Raw genomic sequence first — 15,584 nt, 5'->3', positions numbered from 1 at the left:
TGGGGAAAATGTATTTGAACATTTCCTGTGGTTTCCTAAAATGAATTCCACAGGTAACAACTATTAAACTTTGTCAGGCCAGCTATGAAAAACCTACAGCCAAATCATACATGAATGCTAGAAACAAAACAAAACTGAATGTTTTCTACCTGAGATCAAGAAAGGGCGAGGAGTTACTGCTAGCCAGTGCAGTAACACAAGAAAAGAAGTTACAGGCACACAGACTGGAAAGGGCTTCCCTGGTGGCTCAGATGGCAAAGAATCTGCCTCTTATACAAGAGACCCGGGTTCAATCCCTGGGTTGGCGAAGATCCCCTGGAGGAAAAAATGGTAACCCACTCCAATATTCTCGCCTGGAGAATTCCACAGACAGAGAAGCCTGGCAGGCTACAGTTTATGGGGTCACAAAGAGTTGGAAACAAGTGAGCAATTAACACTTTCACTCTGGGCTTCCTGGCAGATCAGCTGGTAAAGAATCCGCCTGCAATTCAAGAGACTCTGGTTCGATTCCTGGGTTGGGAAGATCTGCTGGTTCGATTGCTGGGTTGGGAAGATCTGCTGGAGAAGGGATAGGCTATCCACTACAGTATTCTTGGGCTTCCCTAGTGGCTCAGCTGGTAAAGAATCCACCTGCAATGTGGGAGACCTGGGTTCGATCCCTGGATTGGGAAGATCCCCTGAAGAGGGGAACAGCTACCCACTCCAGTATTCTGGCTTGGTGAATTCTATGGACTGCATACAGTCCACGGGGTCACTAAGAGTTGGACACGACTGAGCCACTTTCACTTTTAGAACTAGTAAGTGAACTCAGTAAGGCTGCAAGATAAGAGATCACATACACAAGCCAGCTGCATTTCTAAGCGGCAGCAGAGAACAATCCAAAGATAAAAACATCTGTTTACAACAGCATCAGCAAACTGAAACACTTCAGGGGTTAGTACACTGTTGAAATGGCAATTCTGTAAACCTTTCCAAATGGGCAAGATACCTGAAGTATAAACAGACTCTTCAGAAAAGAAGATATATGAGTAGCCAAAAGGCATCTGAAAAGGATGCTTAACAGCATGTCATTAGAGAAATGAAAATTAACACACAAGAGTGAGATGGTACCACACAACCATTAGAGTAGCTGAAGTTAAAAAGAATGACAAGATTAAATGCTGGCAAACTACGGAGAACTGGAACCTTAATACACTGTTAGTGGGATTTTCTTTTAAAATGTTAATGACCTTTCAACCTGGCAATTCCACCTTCACGTATTTGCCCAAGAAACTAAAACATGCCCACACAAAGCGTTCTGAGTGAATATTGACAGCAGCTCTACTCATAATATCCTCAAACTGGCAACAACCCAAATCTATGTCAAACGGTAAATGGATAAACAAATACGGTATTATTGATACAATGAAATAATACTAAACATCAAAGAGGAATGAACTACTGATATGTAACAGTATGGATGAATCTCAAAAACAGTATACTATGTGGACACACAGGACTGTATATATGCATTGCAAGAATCCACAGATGTTAACATTCTAAAAAGGCAAAATTATATCAAGAGGCAGATCAGTGGTTAACTGCAACTGGGGCAGGTGTAGGGGTTGACTGAAAATGGGGCACATGGGAACTTTGGAGGGTAACGGAAGCATTCTAAATTCTGAACTTGGTGAGGGCTGTACAACTTAGTTACTAAAACTCACTGAACTTTAAAACAGGTCAATTTTATGATATATAAATTATATGTCAAAAACCTATAAAACACATACACCTTACTGGGCAAAGAACTAACTGAAATGATTTACTCTTAGAATTTAAAAAATTTATTTATTTTTGCAATAAAGCCATTTTTCCCCTCTCCATAAAGAAATATTATAAACAGGGTAATTTTATGAAAGAGTTTTATAAAATTATTATTGTGTTGCTATTGCTACGACTGAACTGTAGAAATAGTTGCAACTTTGCTAAGCAGATGGAAAATATTCACTTCATGAGACAACGGTTCGCTGGTGCACCTATCAGTGAGGCACGAACGGGCAACTGACACAGGCTTCAGTAACTGTGAGCTGCACGTTCTGCGTTTTAGAAGCTTGGTCTCTGATGCTCCTTTATTGGGGAGGGGCTCTTCGTGTCTCCACTCTCTCTCATCTTGTTAAAGGACATATGGTGCGCTGGGTCTCTGGGACACAGCAAACTAACAGGCTAAATATATGGAGCTGGTGTTCAGTCAAGGTTTGATTTGTTTTGCTCTAACACCTCAACTTGCAATTTACAAGAGCAGCAGAGGGACTAATCTGTTTGGTTTTAGCCCAGAACTCTTATACATTAAAGATTAAATGGGGAATATGGACAAGCACACTCTTGTTTATGTAAAAGTATAGTGAGAGTGAAAGCAAGAGAGTAGCAAGGGAGAAAATTTTACTAGAAGCTGCCTCAAAATGTTCAGCTCCTCTCTGCTCTCATGCCTCCCATAGGCTCCCATCAACAGCTTTCTGTCGTCACCACTGCTGCTCCTGCTTTGGGGAGGGTGGGCAGGCACCTCCTTCCCTTCAACCGTAAGGTAAACACATACCCAGCTGCTGCCCCAGAACTGCTGGGACACCTTCGGCCTTTCACCACCAGACTGGGGATAAAAAACAGGAGCCCCTACAGGGCTGGGATCTTGGTCACCACACTCTCTCTCTGACACAGGGCACAGTATGTACTCGACACTGGACGGCAGTAAGAACAACACCTAACCAGCCAAACCAACACCTATCCAGTTTCCCTGGATAGGCTTTCTGACAGACCCCATCTAGAACTTGCCTTAGATTCTTTGAGACACAGGACAGGATGCCAAACATCCTAACAATTTTAAATCACACTTGAAAGAGAGTTAAAATAAAGGCCTAAGTGTGGGCTTATTTGTGGTGGTTTGCGATGCTGGTGACGCAGGTCACCTGCAGGCTTCATAATCAATCGCTACAGCTTCTCGCCCCACCCCAGACCCGAGGATGCCACCGTCTGCTCAGCGTGCAGGCAGCCCCCTCCAGTGGATGGGGGCGGCTGCGGTGTGTGCACAATCCTTCCCACTGTGTGCATCAGTCCACATCTTCCCTAGACCATTCCTCTAAAGGAACTCAACAGCCCCCTGGGCTTTCCTGTGTGCTTAACTGAAAAAAAGAAAAAAAAAAAGATCGTGTTGCCCACATTCAAAATCACTGGTTTTCACTGCAAACCGATGTCCACACTCTCCAGACTGGAATCTGGAATCTCTTCCCTCTCTTTTGAGCATTCGCTCATCACTCAACCCCGAAGCTCCATCAGGCTGCACAGAGGTCACCTGCAGACCACCACCCAGCTTGGTCCACGCAGTCCCTCTTTCTGCACTTCTAAGTCCCACCCTTCCTCCTATGCCCCTACTGTGGAATCCTGTGCAGAGTCTGCCAGTTGGAATTAACCTCTCCCTCCCCAGATCCCCATAACATGTGGCATGCACCATGATCAAAACTCATGGCAGGCTGCCCTGGATGCCGGTGATTCCATGCATGTGACTGCCTTCCACTTGGGACCAGCAAATTTCTACTTGAATGCATATTTAAATCACCTTGAGGATCCTTGAAAAACTAGCTGATTCCAGGATGAGGCAAAGGTTAAGTACAAGATCACCCAGAATACATCAAGTTGTGCCAGAGAGTAGGAAAATACTTTTCAAAAAATGGAGGCAGGTCACAAAAACATGGAATTCAGCTCAAAGGAATTTTATTGGCCAAATCTGAGACAATTTGAGCAACAAAATAATTAAGTACAGCAGTGAATTATAAGCCACTGAAAAAACATAAAGCCCATGAGTTCATATCAACAAGAGATAAACACGGGAGGAGGATGCAAATGCTGAATGCAGAGGACTGGAGTCAGAATAGCATCCTTGCACAACCATCACAGTAAAGATCGGTTCAGGCAAGAAGCATCAGTGGATGCTCAATCTAGGAGATATTTTTGATGAGGATTAGGACATTATATAGTCAAAGGGTTTCCCACAGATGCTTAACTAGTTAGAATGGCAAGAACACCCTAGTTTTAGAGACATCAGTCAGTCCCTGGGTCAGGATGACCCCTTGGAGGGGGACATAGCTACCCACTCCAGCATTCCTGCCTAGAGAATTCCATGGACACAGGAGCCTGGCGGGCTACAGTCCATGGCTTGCAAAGAGTCAGACACGACTGAGTGACTATCACATCTCTCAGTGTAGAACCCTGAGGGGAATATATCAGCATCCGCGTGAAGAAACATCAGACGAACCCCAAATGAGGAGTGCTCTATTAAAAAAAAAAAAGAAGGGAAAAATGAGGGGGTGGGGGTGGGAAGGGTAAGGAGAAGGGGGTAGAGACATGTAGTCTTTAAAAATGCCAGTGATCACTAAAAACAAAGAAAGACAATGAAAACACTCCAACTTAAGAGTCTTTAAGAGGTGTGACAACTAAACACAATGCTTGATCATGGACTGGGTTCCACACTGCTGCTGCTGCTGCCGCCGCTAAGTCGCTTCAGCCGTGTCCGACTCTGTGCAACCCCACAGACGGCAGCCCACCAGGCTCCCCCGCCCCTGGGATTCTCCAGGCAAGAACCCTGGAGTGGGTTGCCATTTCCTCCTCCAATGCATGAAGGTAAAAAGAGAAAGTGAAGTAGCTCAGTCGTGTCTGACTCTTAGCGACTCCACGGACTGCAGCCTACCAGGCTCCTCCGTCCATGGGATTTTCCAGGCAAGGGTACTGGAGTGGGGTGCTGTTACAAAGTACATTACGAGATCAACTAGCAAAGCCAGAATATGGACAATAGATTTGATAGAAGCATCAGTGTCAGTTTGCTAAAGCTGGTAACTGTGCTATCCTTATATAGAATAATTATCCTGAGGAAATACTCACTGGAGTTTATGGGGATAGAGGGCTACAGGGAAGAGCCTAGGAAAGAGCTTTCAACTTTCAAAAAGTTAAAAACAATAGCCAGATACTCTTTCTGATTTGATGGTTCAGCGTGAGGCCTAGCCAGTCTACATTTTAGAGGCTTCCCCGAGTGAGAAGTGCCGGAGCAGCTGCACCAGCGTCACCTGGGGGCCTGTCAGACAGGCACAGGCCCGCCGAGTCAGAAGCGCTGGCCCAGCAGACTGTGCAATTCTGATGTCCACTCTGAAATCACTGACCTAAACTATGAGCTCCTACACTCTATGTTCTAGCTTCTATAGTCATCACAAAACCTAGTGAAATGCTTTATACAAAATCATACCTCAATAAGTACTTGCTGAATTTAGCCTGACAGCGAATAAAAAGGCAGAAATGACCACTGAGGCACTGGAAGTCGATAAACTAAAGGTCCCACCTAAAGCATCACTCTCTGAGTTTCTACAGTGAAAATAAAATTTATTTTGAAAGCAGTAAAGGAAGTCAGATTACTCAAGAGGTTAGTAAAAGCACTGCTGTCCCAAAAGGGGGGATATCAGTTCACAGTTTAAGTCACTGTCAATTGAAAATAAGCAATAACTGACACAAGCTCTTAGACTGGTATTTAAAAATTAATTCGGTGGTTTGGGGAGGCAATGCACAGTGATTTAAATATCATGTGGTATGCATCATGCAAGATCTGCTTAGAAAACACAGCAGTCACGTGGCTCTGATATGGCCCAGATTTGAAGAGGATGGCCAGGTTTCAGAAGAACCCTCTCTAGGTGGCAGTGGGAGAGAAAAGGCCCCTGTAACAACAACAGGCTGATCAATCTGCCTACTGAGCTGAAAATGAAACAAATAAATCCATGTTTATGGAGTTGTTTTCCATCTTGAGAAGTTAAGGCGCTGAAGAGACACTGGGATGCAGGGTATCATTCCAGCCGCACCACACGCCTTTTCTAATTGGCACCCAGAAAGATTTCACAGGAAGAGGGTGTTACTTTGGTATTGTTGACTTAAAGGTTATCTCGTCGCAGCGAGGCAGAGGAGAATTCATCTTCAAAATTCACCTCTTCGTTGAAAGACCATGGAGTGTCTTGGCAATTAACAATTCCTATCACCTCTAGCTGTTCCCTATGTGAGAAGGCTCAGAACTCGCCTTACAAATTGCTCTTTTGAAGATCAAAGGGGAGCTGAATGTGTCTGTGTGCTCTCGATGAGACTGTGATTTAATGGAATTTTTAGAGGAGGCTTGCTGGCAGTGTTTGGATGACAGCCCCAGGCGGAGGATTCCGGGGAGCTCGGCCACTCTTCCCTTCGGAGCGTCCTCCCTGTCTTTAATTGGCACCTCATTAGAAATTAATGAAAATGACATCCTCTGTTCTTCCTGCTCTAGGCACTGAATGCTACAAAAAGGCCCATCACAATTCATAACACATTCAATTTATATAGCAATGGCTCTTAAGCATTATTTATGAGATGTGAATTTCTTGTCAGCAGTTAATAACCTGTACAGAGTGGAAGGGGAATGGAAAAAAAGATTGTGAAAAAGATTGTGAACATATATATATAAAGGCTTTCTGCAGTGGAGAGGTGTTCTGTTTGAGTTTAAACTGCCTTCCCGAGTCTTCACTTTCAGGAGTAAATTACTGTGTTTCCCCTCCTCTAAAGCCTTCCTGGGCAGTTCAGTGTCTCTCCAGCACTCTGTGCAGCCTCAAGGAAGTAACTACAGAACTCACCTTTCCCTGCGAGATCCAAGCAGACAGGAGGAGGAACACAAGCTACTTGTCGCAGACAGTCCTAGAGGTGTGTGCTCCCATCGCGGTCCTTTGTCTTTTCAAGTGTGGCAGCTGACTCAGTCTTTCTGGGCACGTAAGTGTGATGTTCTCTGTGGGTCCAGCTGAGTGCCCAGCTCTCTCTGGGAAGGCTACATCTGGAGAGACTGCAGAAAGCTCAGGGCTTTCGTCTCCAGCAGAAAAATCGAATCTCTATAAGCAGACCCTCAGTATGGGGCACAAGCCAAGGGACACGTGTTATATCACCTGAAAAGAATGCACGTCTGTGGCAAAGGATCAGCACTTACTTAGGAGCCAGCCTCCTGCTGAGCGGTGGCGCGCGCAGCAGGGGAATCTGCGCTTACCAGGCCGGCCGGCTCACCTCACTCTAGGGACACATGAAGCCGTCCAGCGCCCACTTCTAGATACTTTCAGCCGGGTGCTGAAGGCCTTGGGAAATGAGGCGGTTTGCATCAAAGCTCAAGGACAAAGTGGAAACTTGGCAACAAGACCTCTGGGTCTCTCAGCGCTAATCTGTGAATTCTCATTGCTTACCTGACGAGGAGAGGAGGTATCAGCCACTGCCAGAGGCAAGGCGGCTCACGGGATGGACAGACTGCTTGACCCACTAGGGCAAATCCCATGTAATACCCAGAATTCAGTTACTTTCGAGGAGGAAAGAAGAATGTAAGGTACAGGAAAATCCCATGATTCTAATTTAGGAATCCCCAAAGGCCTGTGTTACAAAAGCAACCATTTGGTCAGGGGAGCCTCACAACGCTGGTAACAAACTGAACTGCTGAAGCCCGCGATGGGCCACGTAAGACCAGAGCAAGAACACGCAGACAAAAGATCAGACAAACCACTGCGGGCAAAGCTGGTTAGCCAGCAGATCCCAGAGTTTCCTCAGCTAACCACAGCATTCCTTCACCACCTCGTCAAGAAGTTTACGTGACCTGGCAGGGCTGACCAAGACACAACCTAGGAGTAAGGTTCTGGGCTCAGCTGAACTGCCCCACACTGAGGGAAACAGGCAAGGCCTGAAAATTCTGCCAGTGGCCTCCACCCACGTCTCACCCCACCTCTCTCCCCACGCTCTCACACAAACACTGAATAGGATAAATTAATGTCAGGCCAAAATGTCGCACCTCTCTGGTGACACCCAGACTCCACATGCCAGCCCCACTCTGCGCTGAGCACGTTTCTGATATTGCCGAGTACCACACACCACAGCATGCAACGGATTTCTAGTCACGGCAGGAAAGGGGTTCTTACTTCGTCTCCGTGAGACGCTGGAACACCCTCCCATCCTCCTCAATTCCAGCAGGACAGGTAATTGAGGGACAAGGAGCAGCCACGACCATCTCTTCACACGATGAAGGGCTTTGAGTGACTATCTGACTGCTGGGAGAGCCACCTAGTCCTGGGTACCAGCATCAGCGCTCACAGGAGATCTACGGCCACCCAAGCACAAGGAGGTTTCTAAAGCTCACTTCTGAGCTTTAGAAAGGATACAGGGCTCTTGGAGGCCAGAGCCAGCGTGCCTGATGAGAGCTCTGTCCCAAACCATAATTTCACAATCCAGAAACACTGCAGTCAGCCTAAACACAGCGAACAATTCGTGATGCACGTGGTCAGAGGGAGAAGAAGCGTCGCTCTAAGCTCTGCTCCACCGTGGGCAGGCATGAAGTTTTAACAAGGACACCCCTTTGCAGCAACTCTAAGAGTTGGTATTACACTGAATAACACCAAAGGAAAGGTTACTTTAATGCTATTCCAAGGGGTTAACTGACAATGAATTATGGTTCAAGGAAAATAATTTTCTAGTCAAACTTTAAAAAGGGATATGGGGGAGAAATCGTCCATTTATTATACATAGCAAGAAGCTCATTCAAAATTAATATATGAATTTTACGGTACATATCCCAGAGTTTCACTGGTTTGGTTAACTTCCAAATAAGTCATCAATGAGAAGGAACCGGGAATACGCAGCGGGGAGGAGCTGAGCGCAGTGACAACGCAACGCTAATGCGCTACGTGTAAGGGTAGTCGCGGAGTTTTAGCCTTTTTTGTTATGTCCGAAGAAAATCAGGGGTGTTTAGAAATAAGACTCCTCTACTCCCGATTTCCTGAGCTCCAAACCTACAGCCTGCAGGGAGGTACTCAGGGGGAGAAGCCAGGAGCTCAGCCTCTCAGAAGTGAACGCCCCACCCCACACCCCCGCTGGGTGCTTACCGCAGCGGCACGATCCCAGTTCCTGCTGCACCAGCTCCAGTTTGGTTTGGCACTGGAAGCACCGACGTCGACTTTTCTGTTTAGACCGGCTGGCCTCCTCGGGTCGTTCAGTGTTCTCCAGTGGTCGTGGCCGTTTTGCTGGCGAAGCCTCACTCTCAGACTGTGAATCTGCACAAAGCAACACATTTGGGCGTCAGGGTTAGTGCCTGGCCTGGCGAGCCAGAGCGGACTAATCTCCTGCCAGGCACGCTCCGGACCAGGCTACTGCCCTTGTCCAAGCGCCGGACCTGTGTGAGCCAGAGCCAGTTCTGACTGGCCTGGTCTAGGAGGCACAAATTGTCACAACCGTGCACCTTCAGAGCTGACCTCCCCTGAGCGAGGCCTGAGCGAGGAGGGTGGGGTGGCTGAGCAAACATCAGTTCTATGTCATTTTTTAAAACAGCCATGCCGACGAGGAGACCATTTAAGCTGGAAACAGGACCCCTCTCTCTGTACCCCTCCTTTGGGTTCATTACTTGTACTGGTTATCTCTTCTGGGATCTCTGTCCTCAAGTAAACTACAATTCACCAGAGAAGGGACTACGTCTACTATTTCTTTATATCACCATACTTAGCACAATTCTGTACCTAAAATCAGTCTTTCATGGCTGATCCATATTCTTTTCTAGTAAAAATACTTTTCTATTCCTATGCACAACTAAATGCACAAGAATCAGGCTCCAATACTGAAGACTGTGCCAGTTTACTCAGAGGGAAGAAGTGTCCTTGCCTGTTCTCAAGCAAGCTGTTCCACGGCCTCCTTCATGGGGTGGGCAGAGACAGCGCCTGGTACTACAACCCCAGGGCCAGAGTCAAATTAGTGGGGTGGGAGATGGCGGAGGTAGTGGGGGCTGGTGGTGTAGGGTGCAACAACTGTTTTGTATAACCTTAAAAAGTAAAGTGAAGTGAAGTTTGAAGTTCATGTCACAGGCAGGCTGTAAATAACTTGCCTTCAAAACAAAAAAAGAGCCAGCTCTTGTGGGGCTCCATGCGCCTGGAATTACTGTCACGGCATAACCAAGGTTCCAAAGTGATCTGTGCTGAACCACCTCTGGAAGAGAATCTCCCAAATGATCTTCTTCAAAACAAACCCAGATCCCACACGTTCTCACCCCACCACGACCACCACACTGGTCCAGGCCATCACCATCTCTGCCAGCCTAGCTGAGTAGCTTCTTAACCCACCTCCCTGCCCTTCCCCTTGTCCCTACAGTCTATTCTCCATCAGGCAGCCAAGCAACCCTGCTAAAAATCAAGGTAGAATCATTTCACTCTCCTGATCAGAATCCTAACAGCCCCCTTTCTTGGAGGAGAAGTTCAGATACTCCTTCGACACTCAGAAAGGCCCTGCATGGTGGGCCCTCCTCTGGCCCTGTCCCCTGCTGCTCTTGCCCTCTGCTCCATCCACACTGGCCTGCTGACTCTCCTACCCCAGGGCCTTCGCACCTTCTGTTCCCTTTGACTGGAATACTCTTTGCCCAGATCCACAGGGGATCTCACCTCTTAAGTCTTTAAAGCAATATTTTCAATGAGGTCTTCTTCCCTGAAAACCTTATGCAGACCACCCCTGCCCACTCTTCCTGCCTTTTGTTCCTCCACAGCACTGTCTTTTCACTTTATCCTCCAGGAGAATGTAGGCTCCTGGAGGGCAGCAAGTTTCACCTGCTTTGTTCTCTAAAGCGCCCCCTTTGCCTAAACTCATTATTTCTCGCATGAATGAATCCTCTCCTTAGGCAGTCCTGATTTTCTACATACTGTGCTCCAGTGAGAACCAGCAGGCTGTTAGCTGCACTTCTTTTTTCTTTTGGCTGCACCGTGAAGCATGCAGGATCTTAGCTCCCCGACCAGGGATTGGATCCGTGGCCCCTGCAGCGGAAGCACACTCGGAGTCTTACCCACCGGATCTGCAGGGAATTCTGGCGGTGTTTCAGGGAAGGCTGCCTGTATCCCTCTCCTAGCCCCACTCTGTGTGGAGTCGATGCTGCATGTCGCCCTAGCACCTACTGGCCCCGACGGGGGCAAATGCAACGGTTCCCCACGGCCGCCATCCCACCGCACCGCGCACTGGCTGTCAGAAGGCACGCACCATTCACAGCGACTGTAAACTTCACTTTTCATTTCATTTAGTTCTTGCAGTCCTACATGACATTTTTCCCCAATACAAACCAACTAAACAAGGCCTCTGATGAAAACAATTGAAAGCCAAGTTCAGCCTATTTCCCAGCTCTGCTGAGCAAAGCTGTCCAAACCCAACCGGTGTGAGGACTGAGGCAGCCAGACACACCAGACCCCCCCTCTTCCCCTACAAAAGCAACAAGCAACAATTTAAATGTAAATCATTACAAAGCAGCCTGCCAAAAGAAATATACCAGGCAGGGGCCACACTGCTCTCCAGGGGTCCTTTTTAAAAACACACAAACCAACCAACCAAGGCATTATTTGTATTAATAACCCTATTTAGACTTTTTTCCATTGGGTGACAAAAACAGAAAATTCTAGAGTAAAAATCGAAACAGAAAAATGGCATTTTTTTCTGAGAGAAGGTCCTACATTTGGAGCATCTATGTAAGAAATTATCCCCCAATTCTGGGCGGGCGCGGGTGCTGAGGAGAGATTAGGGGAAATGGCTAAGAAGGGGAAGTGGCTGCAGCCTCCAGAGGGCCATGACATGATACCAGCACACCTTTAAGAAGGAAGGGCCACTCGGATCTTCTTTCATTTGCACTGTGATCTGATACAACTGAGCTTGTGTTTGAAACTGCAATGTTCACATTCAAAGCTGTCTCCAAAGTGAGTCTGTTCCAAACTGTCAAATGTGCTGTCTACCTATATGGCACCCGTTTCCATTTCTAAAGCAAGCCTCTGCTACAAAAAGACAGTTTACTTTCAGTATGTCAATACCATCAATGGCTAACCACTTGCAAATGAGCAAGAGAGTGATATATGAAGATAGTATTTTTTAATATATGATTTCTAAGATTGAGAAACAGAATTCATATTTATATAATCATAATCATCATTAATCATCACCAAACCCAGTTGATGGAACCCCCCAAATTAGGATATGCCTGTCCAAGACCGATTTCTTTTCTTCTAATTCCCCATCTTGTCTGACCAGTGAGTATTTATTAAAAAAAAAAAAAAAAAACTAGAGTAAGTCTGCATGGTCCCATCCTGAAATTTTCCTTTACCCACTCCACTTTACATATGAAGACCACAGTGTTATTTGTTCTGGAAGGCAGGGTGCAGGGGATATTCCTGAAACAACAGGTCAGCAGGGAGGTCTTCCATGCTGTAACAGCCTCTGGCGGCACTGCACTGGCCCTCCTAAAGGAACAGCACTCAGCAAGTCAGTCCTCCGAGAGTCAACGCTTGCATCGGTGCAAGCCCGAGTCACAAGAAGCAGTCCTCAGCACGTCTAAACTAAGATGAAAGGTTTACCAGAATGTGTCCTTTTTCAGAATCAAGGAATCGCTCCTAGACATTGAGAGACTCACAACCTTAGCGTTCTGGAATATACCCACTTACCCTGCACTCAGTCAATGGTCTATTAAGTGGAGTGGAATCCTGTCCCCTTGATGCCCCCTACCACAAGGACTGTTCACCACCCTCCACAAGCTGCCATCCAGGAAGGTGACTGTGTTATATATAACTTCCTGGAGAAGCAAACCATTCCTTGCCATTTCCTCACAAGTCAACTTAGTGTTTTAATTAGAAGCTGATGAAATAAACAGCAGTCTACAGGATCATCATCACGACTGCATAAGAAACTTACAACTCCTCTGCTAATTACTTAATGAAACCTGTGCCATGGGGGGAGAGGCCCAAATAAGAGAAACAGATGTCCAGGACAGGGATTTTAATTACATAATAATGAACTAAATAATTCAACTATTCAATTATAAATTTCATGCCAATTTAAAAAGGACCATCAGAAAGAAAAGATCCAATTATGGTCAACACTAAAGGAACCCTCATCTACTGTCTGTCTGAATAAATTAAACTTTGATTATTTACTTCTTGCTCAGAAACATCGTTCTTGTTACCCTGAAGCATTTTCAACTCCTCAACTATGATGGAAAACACCTACCAGTCCATTTGCATAATCTGAACGTGGGCAGTAAGGGTTAAATGCAGAGAGAAAGGTGAACAGAAATAACTCTCATACGCAGCTCTAACTGTCAGAAGAAACTCGTCCTTGCAAGGAGCATGCTCATTAGCAGCAGGAGTGTGGTGGCAGGCTGGAAACTTCCCACCCCAGGAGTTACGAGTGACTTCTAATTAAGGTCCTTCATAAAGGGCCAACAAAGCCCATTTTTCCCCAGTATGCTCTTCCCCGAGAACATAATCTAGCCTGTGTGTACCCACACGAGAGCTGCCCGCACGCCCATGCCCGGCCCACAGATCCTGACGCTCAGCAGACCCCCTCCTTCTTCTGTCTACACTCACCCGCCTGAGGGAGACGCCACGTCAGATCTTCTAGTCAAAGGAAAGTCCGATCAAGAGTCACAGTGTGATTAAATTAGAAAGGAAAATCTTAAAGCATTTCACTTTCCTAAAGGTAATCGTTGCTTTGTGACAGAGAAACAAGTACCATGATTTTTAAAACATACAATCCTCTGAAGAGAAGAAACCTTCTAATTGTACTTTCCCAGCCAATAGAGAATAGTGGAGGAAAGACTTTCAATTTAGGAATACAGTTTAACTGGAAAACTTGACTGGAGACAACAAACAGCCCTCCTTCTTCTAAAATCCTGTCTCGCCTCTGACAGAAATCCACGTTTGTTCCTTACTGTCACTGTCCTTGTCTCTGTTACTCACGCTCCCTCCTGAAGATCCCCAAATAAACTGTGCCAGGGCTGTCAGGAGTGAACCCCAGTCTCCCTGAGTCTCCCGCGCTGTGCAGCCGGCAGCCCGCACACAACCGACAGGGCTAACCTTGGTCATGGCCCTGACACCTCGGCGCGGCGCCGGGGCGTCCTGACCGTCTGCACGAGGCAGCACTTGGAGCTGAGCAGAGGAGAGTGGGCACAGCGACGTGGCCAGGAAGGAAAGGAAGCATCTTCTATTCGCTTCACCCACACCTTCCCTTACTTCTAAGAGAGATGAATCTGTTTAATCTCCGGCTCTGTGACAGCTTCTCAGGTGCTCAATCAGTTTTTTTAGAACCTATCACAGCCTCTTGACAGATTGACATTTATGATCCCAACAGCCTGTGCAAACATCGGTAAGAGCAATAATTAATGAACCCTCGCACATCACTGCCATCTCTCCTTCGACCATTTAAAAGAAGGCTTAAGCTGCTAAAACCTCTGTCCATGAAAAACACCACATTCTCACTGGAAAAATGGATAAAAGACACTTCATAAAAATCTGTCTGAAAGGTACTTTCTCTGTTTCTTCTCATGCTGGCTTTCAGTGTGTGCAGGGATTAGCTTCCTCCTCTCCCAGCTTCTTAACTCTGTGTGTCATGAAGACTTCAGGAGAGAAAACTCCCTCATTACCCATTAAAATTCTGTTTCCATTTTATCCGACTGGAATTGCCCCCTCCTTTCTTATCTTCCTCATGGTCCTAGAACTATTTCCGAAGATCACATGTGTTAAAAAGCTGTTATACAAACAAAGAAGTTCGACTCTTTGGAAGAGGTCAATTATTAAAATTTTGTGGAGAATGCCTCCATTTTCATTTGAAATACAATACAAAGGTGAATTTAGCTTGATCTGCTCCTACGATGCCATGTCTTACACCACAAGCTTTCTAGAAGTGTTCTCAAATTGCCAGACAGTGCTGCTGTGGACTAAGACTCCCTCTCCTTCCATCAACAGCCCCATTCCTCCAGGCTATTCCCTCAAGATAACACTTGCTCCTTATCGTGAGGGCGGTGGTCTCCTCCATCACAGCCTCAAGACTGAAAGCAGACCTCCAACTCATCCCCAAGAAGCATGTAGTCAGCTTTTACCCTTTTATTTTGAACATTTTCAAAAATATAGAAAAATTCAAATAGCACAATAAACACCTTTATACACACCATTCAGATTCAACAAATAATCTGTCACACTGCTTTCTCTCTCTCCTCCATATACTCATGCAATACCCAACCATCTGAAAATAACCTGCAAACATCAAAATACCTCACATATACACATTTATTAATAAGGGCATTTCCTTACATGACCAAAATATCACACCTAAGAACATGAAGCATAATGCCCAGTGTCACCTAACACTCGGTCCATATCTGAATTGTCTCCACTGTTTCCAACGCTGATCTTCGTTGTTTCAAAGGCATGTCCAATCAGGCTGCAGGCGTCATGTGTGGATCTAGGCCTCCTTTAGTCTGGAACAGAATGCCCCTCAAACTGGTCGCTTGTTCATTTATTCAAATGACAGGGACTTCTGGACAGTCCTGGTTGGTTTTCCCATGGAATATACCATCCTCCTGGACTGATGGATTGTTTCTCAGTTTCATCTATCCCTATTTTTAATGGTGTCATTTACTGGTAAGGAAAGAGATTTAACTGGACACTTTCTCTGTTTCATATTTGAGACCAGAAATTAAAACTTCTGACAAGTCCCTAACAAACCTACACGGCTGGAGGCCTGGCACAAGTCAG

General features: G+C 46.1%; 1 protein-coding gene across 2 annotated transcripts in view; it reads right to left on the bottom strand.

Annotated features, from left to right (window-relative positions):
- The window catches only part of ZFAND3 (zinc finger AN1-type containing 3), a 316,184-nt gene that overhangs the window by 18,431 nt on the left and 282,169 nt on the right, over positions 1-15,584 (bottom strand). For both annotated transcript variants that reach the window (XM_069564258.1, XM_069564259.1), the window contains exon 5: positions 8,931-9,098. In XM_069564258.1, coding sequence (XP_069420359.1) covers positions 8,931-9,098 — 168 coding nt within the window. The remainder of the gene's footprint in view (positions 1-8,930; positions 9,099-15,584) is intronic.

The sequence above is a fragment of the Ovis canadensis genome, chromosome 20 (genome assembly GCF_042477335.2).
Source record: "Ovis canadensis isolate MfBH-ARS-UI-01 breed Bighorn chromosome 20, ARS-UI_OviCan_v2, whole genome shotgun sequence".
In the NCBI taxonomy this organism is placed as follows: domain Eukaryota; kingdom Metazoa; phylum Chordata; class Mammalia; order Artiodactyla; family Bovidae; genus Ovis; species Ovis canadensis.
This window is presented reverse-complemented; position numbering and strand designations above follow the sequence as displayed.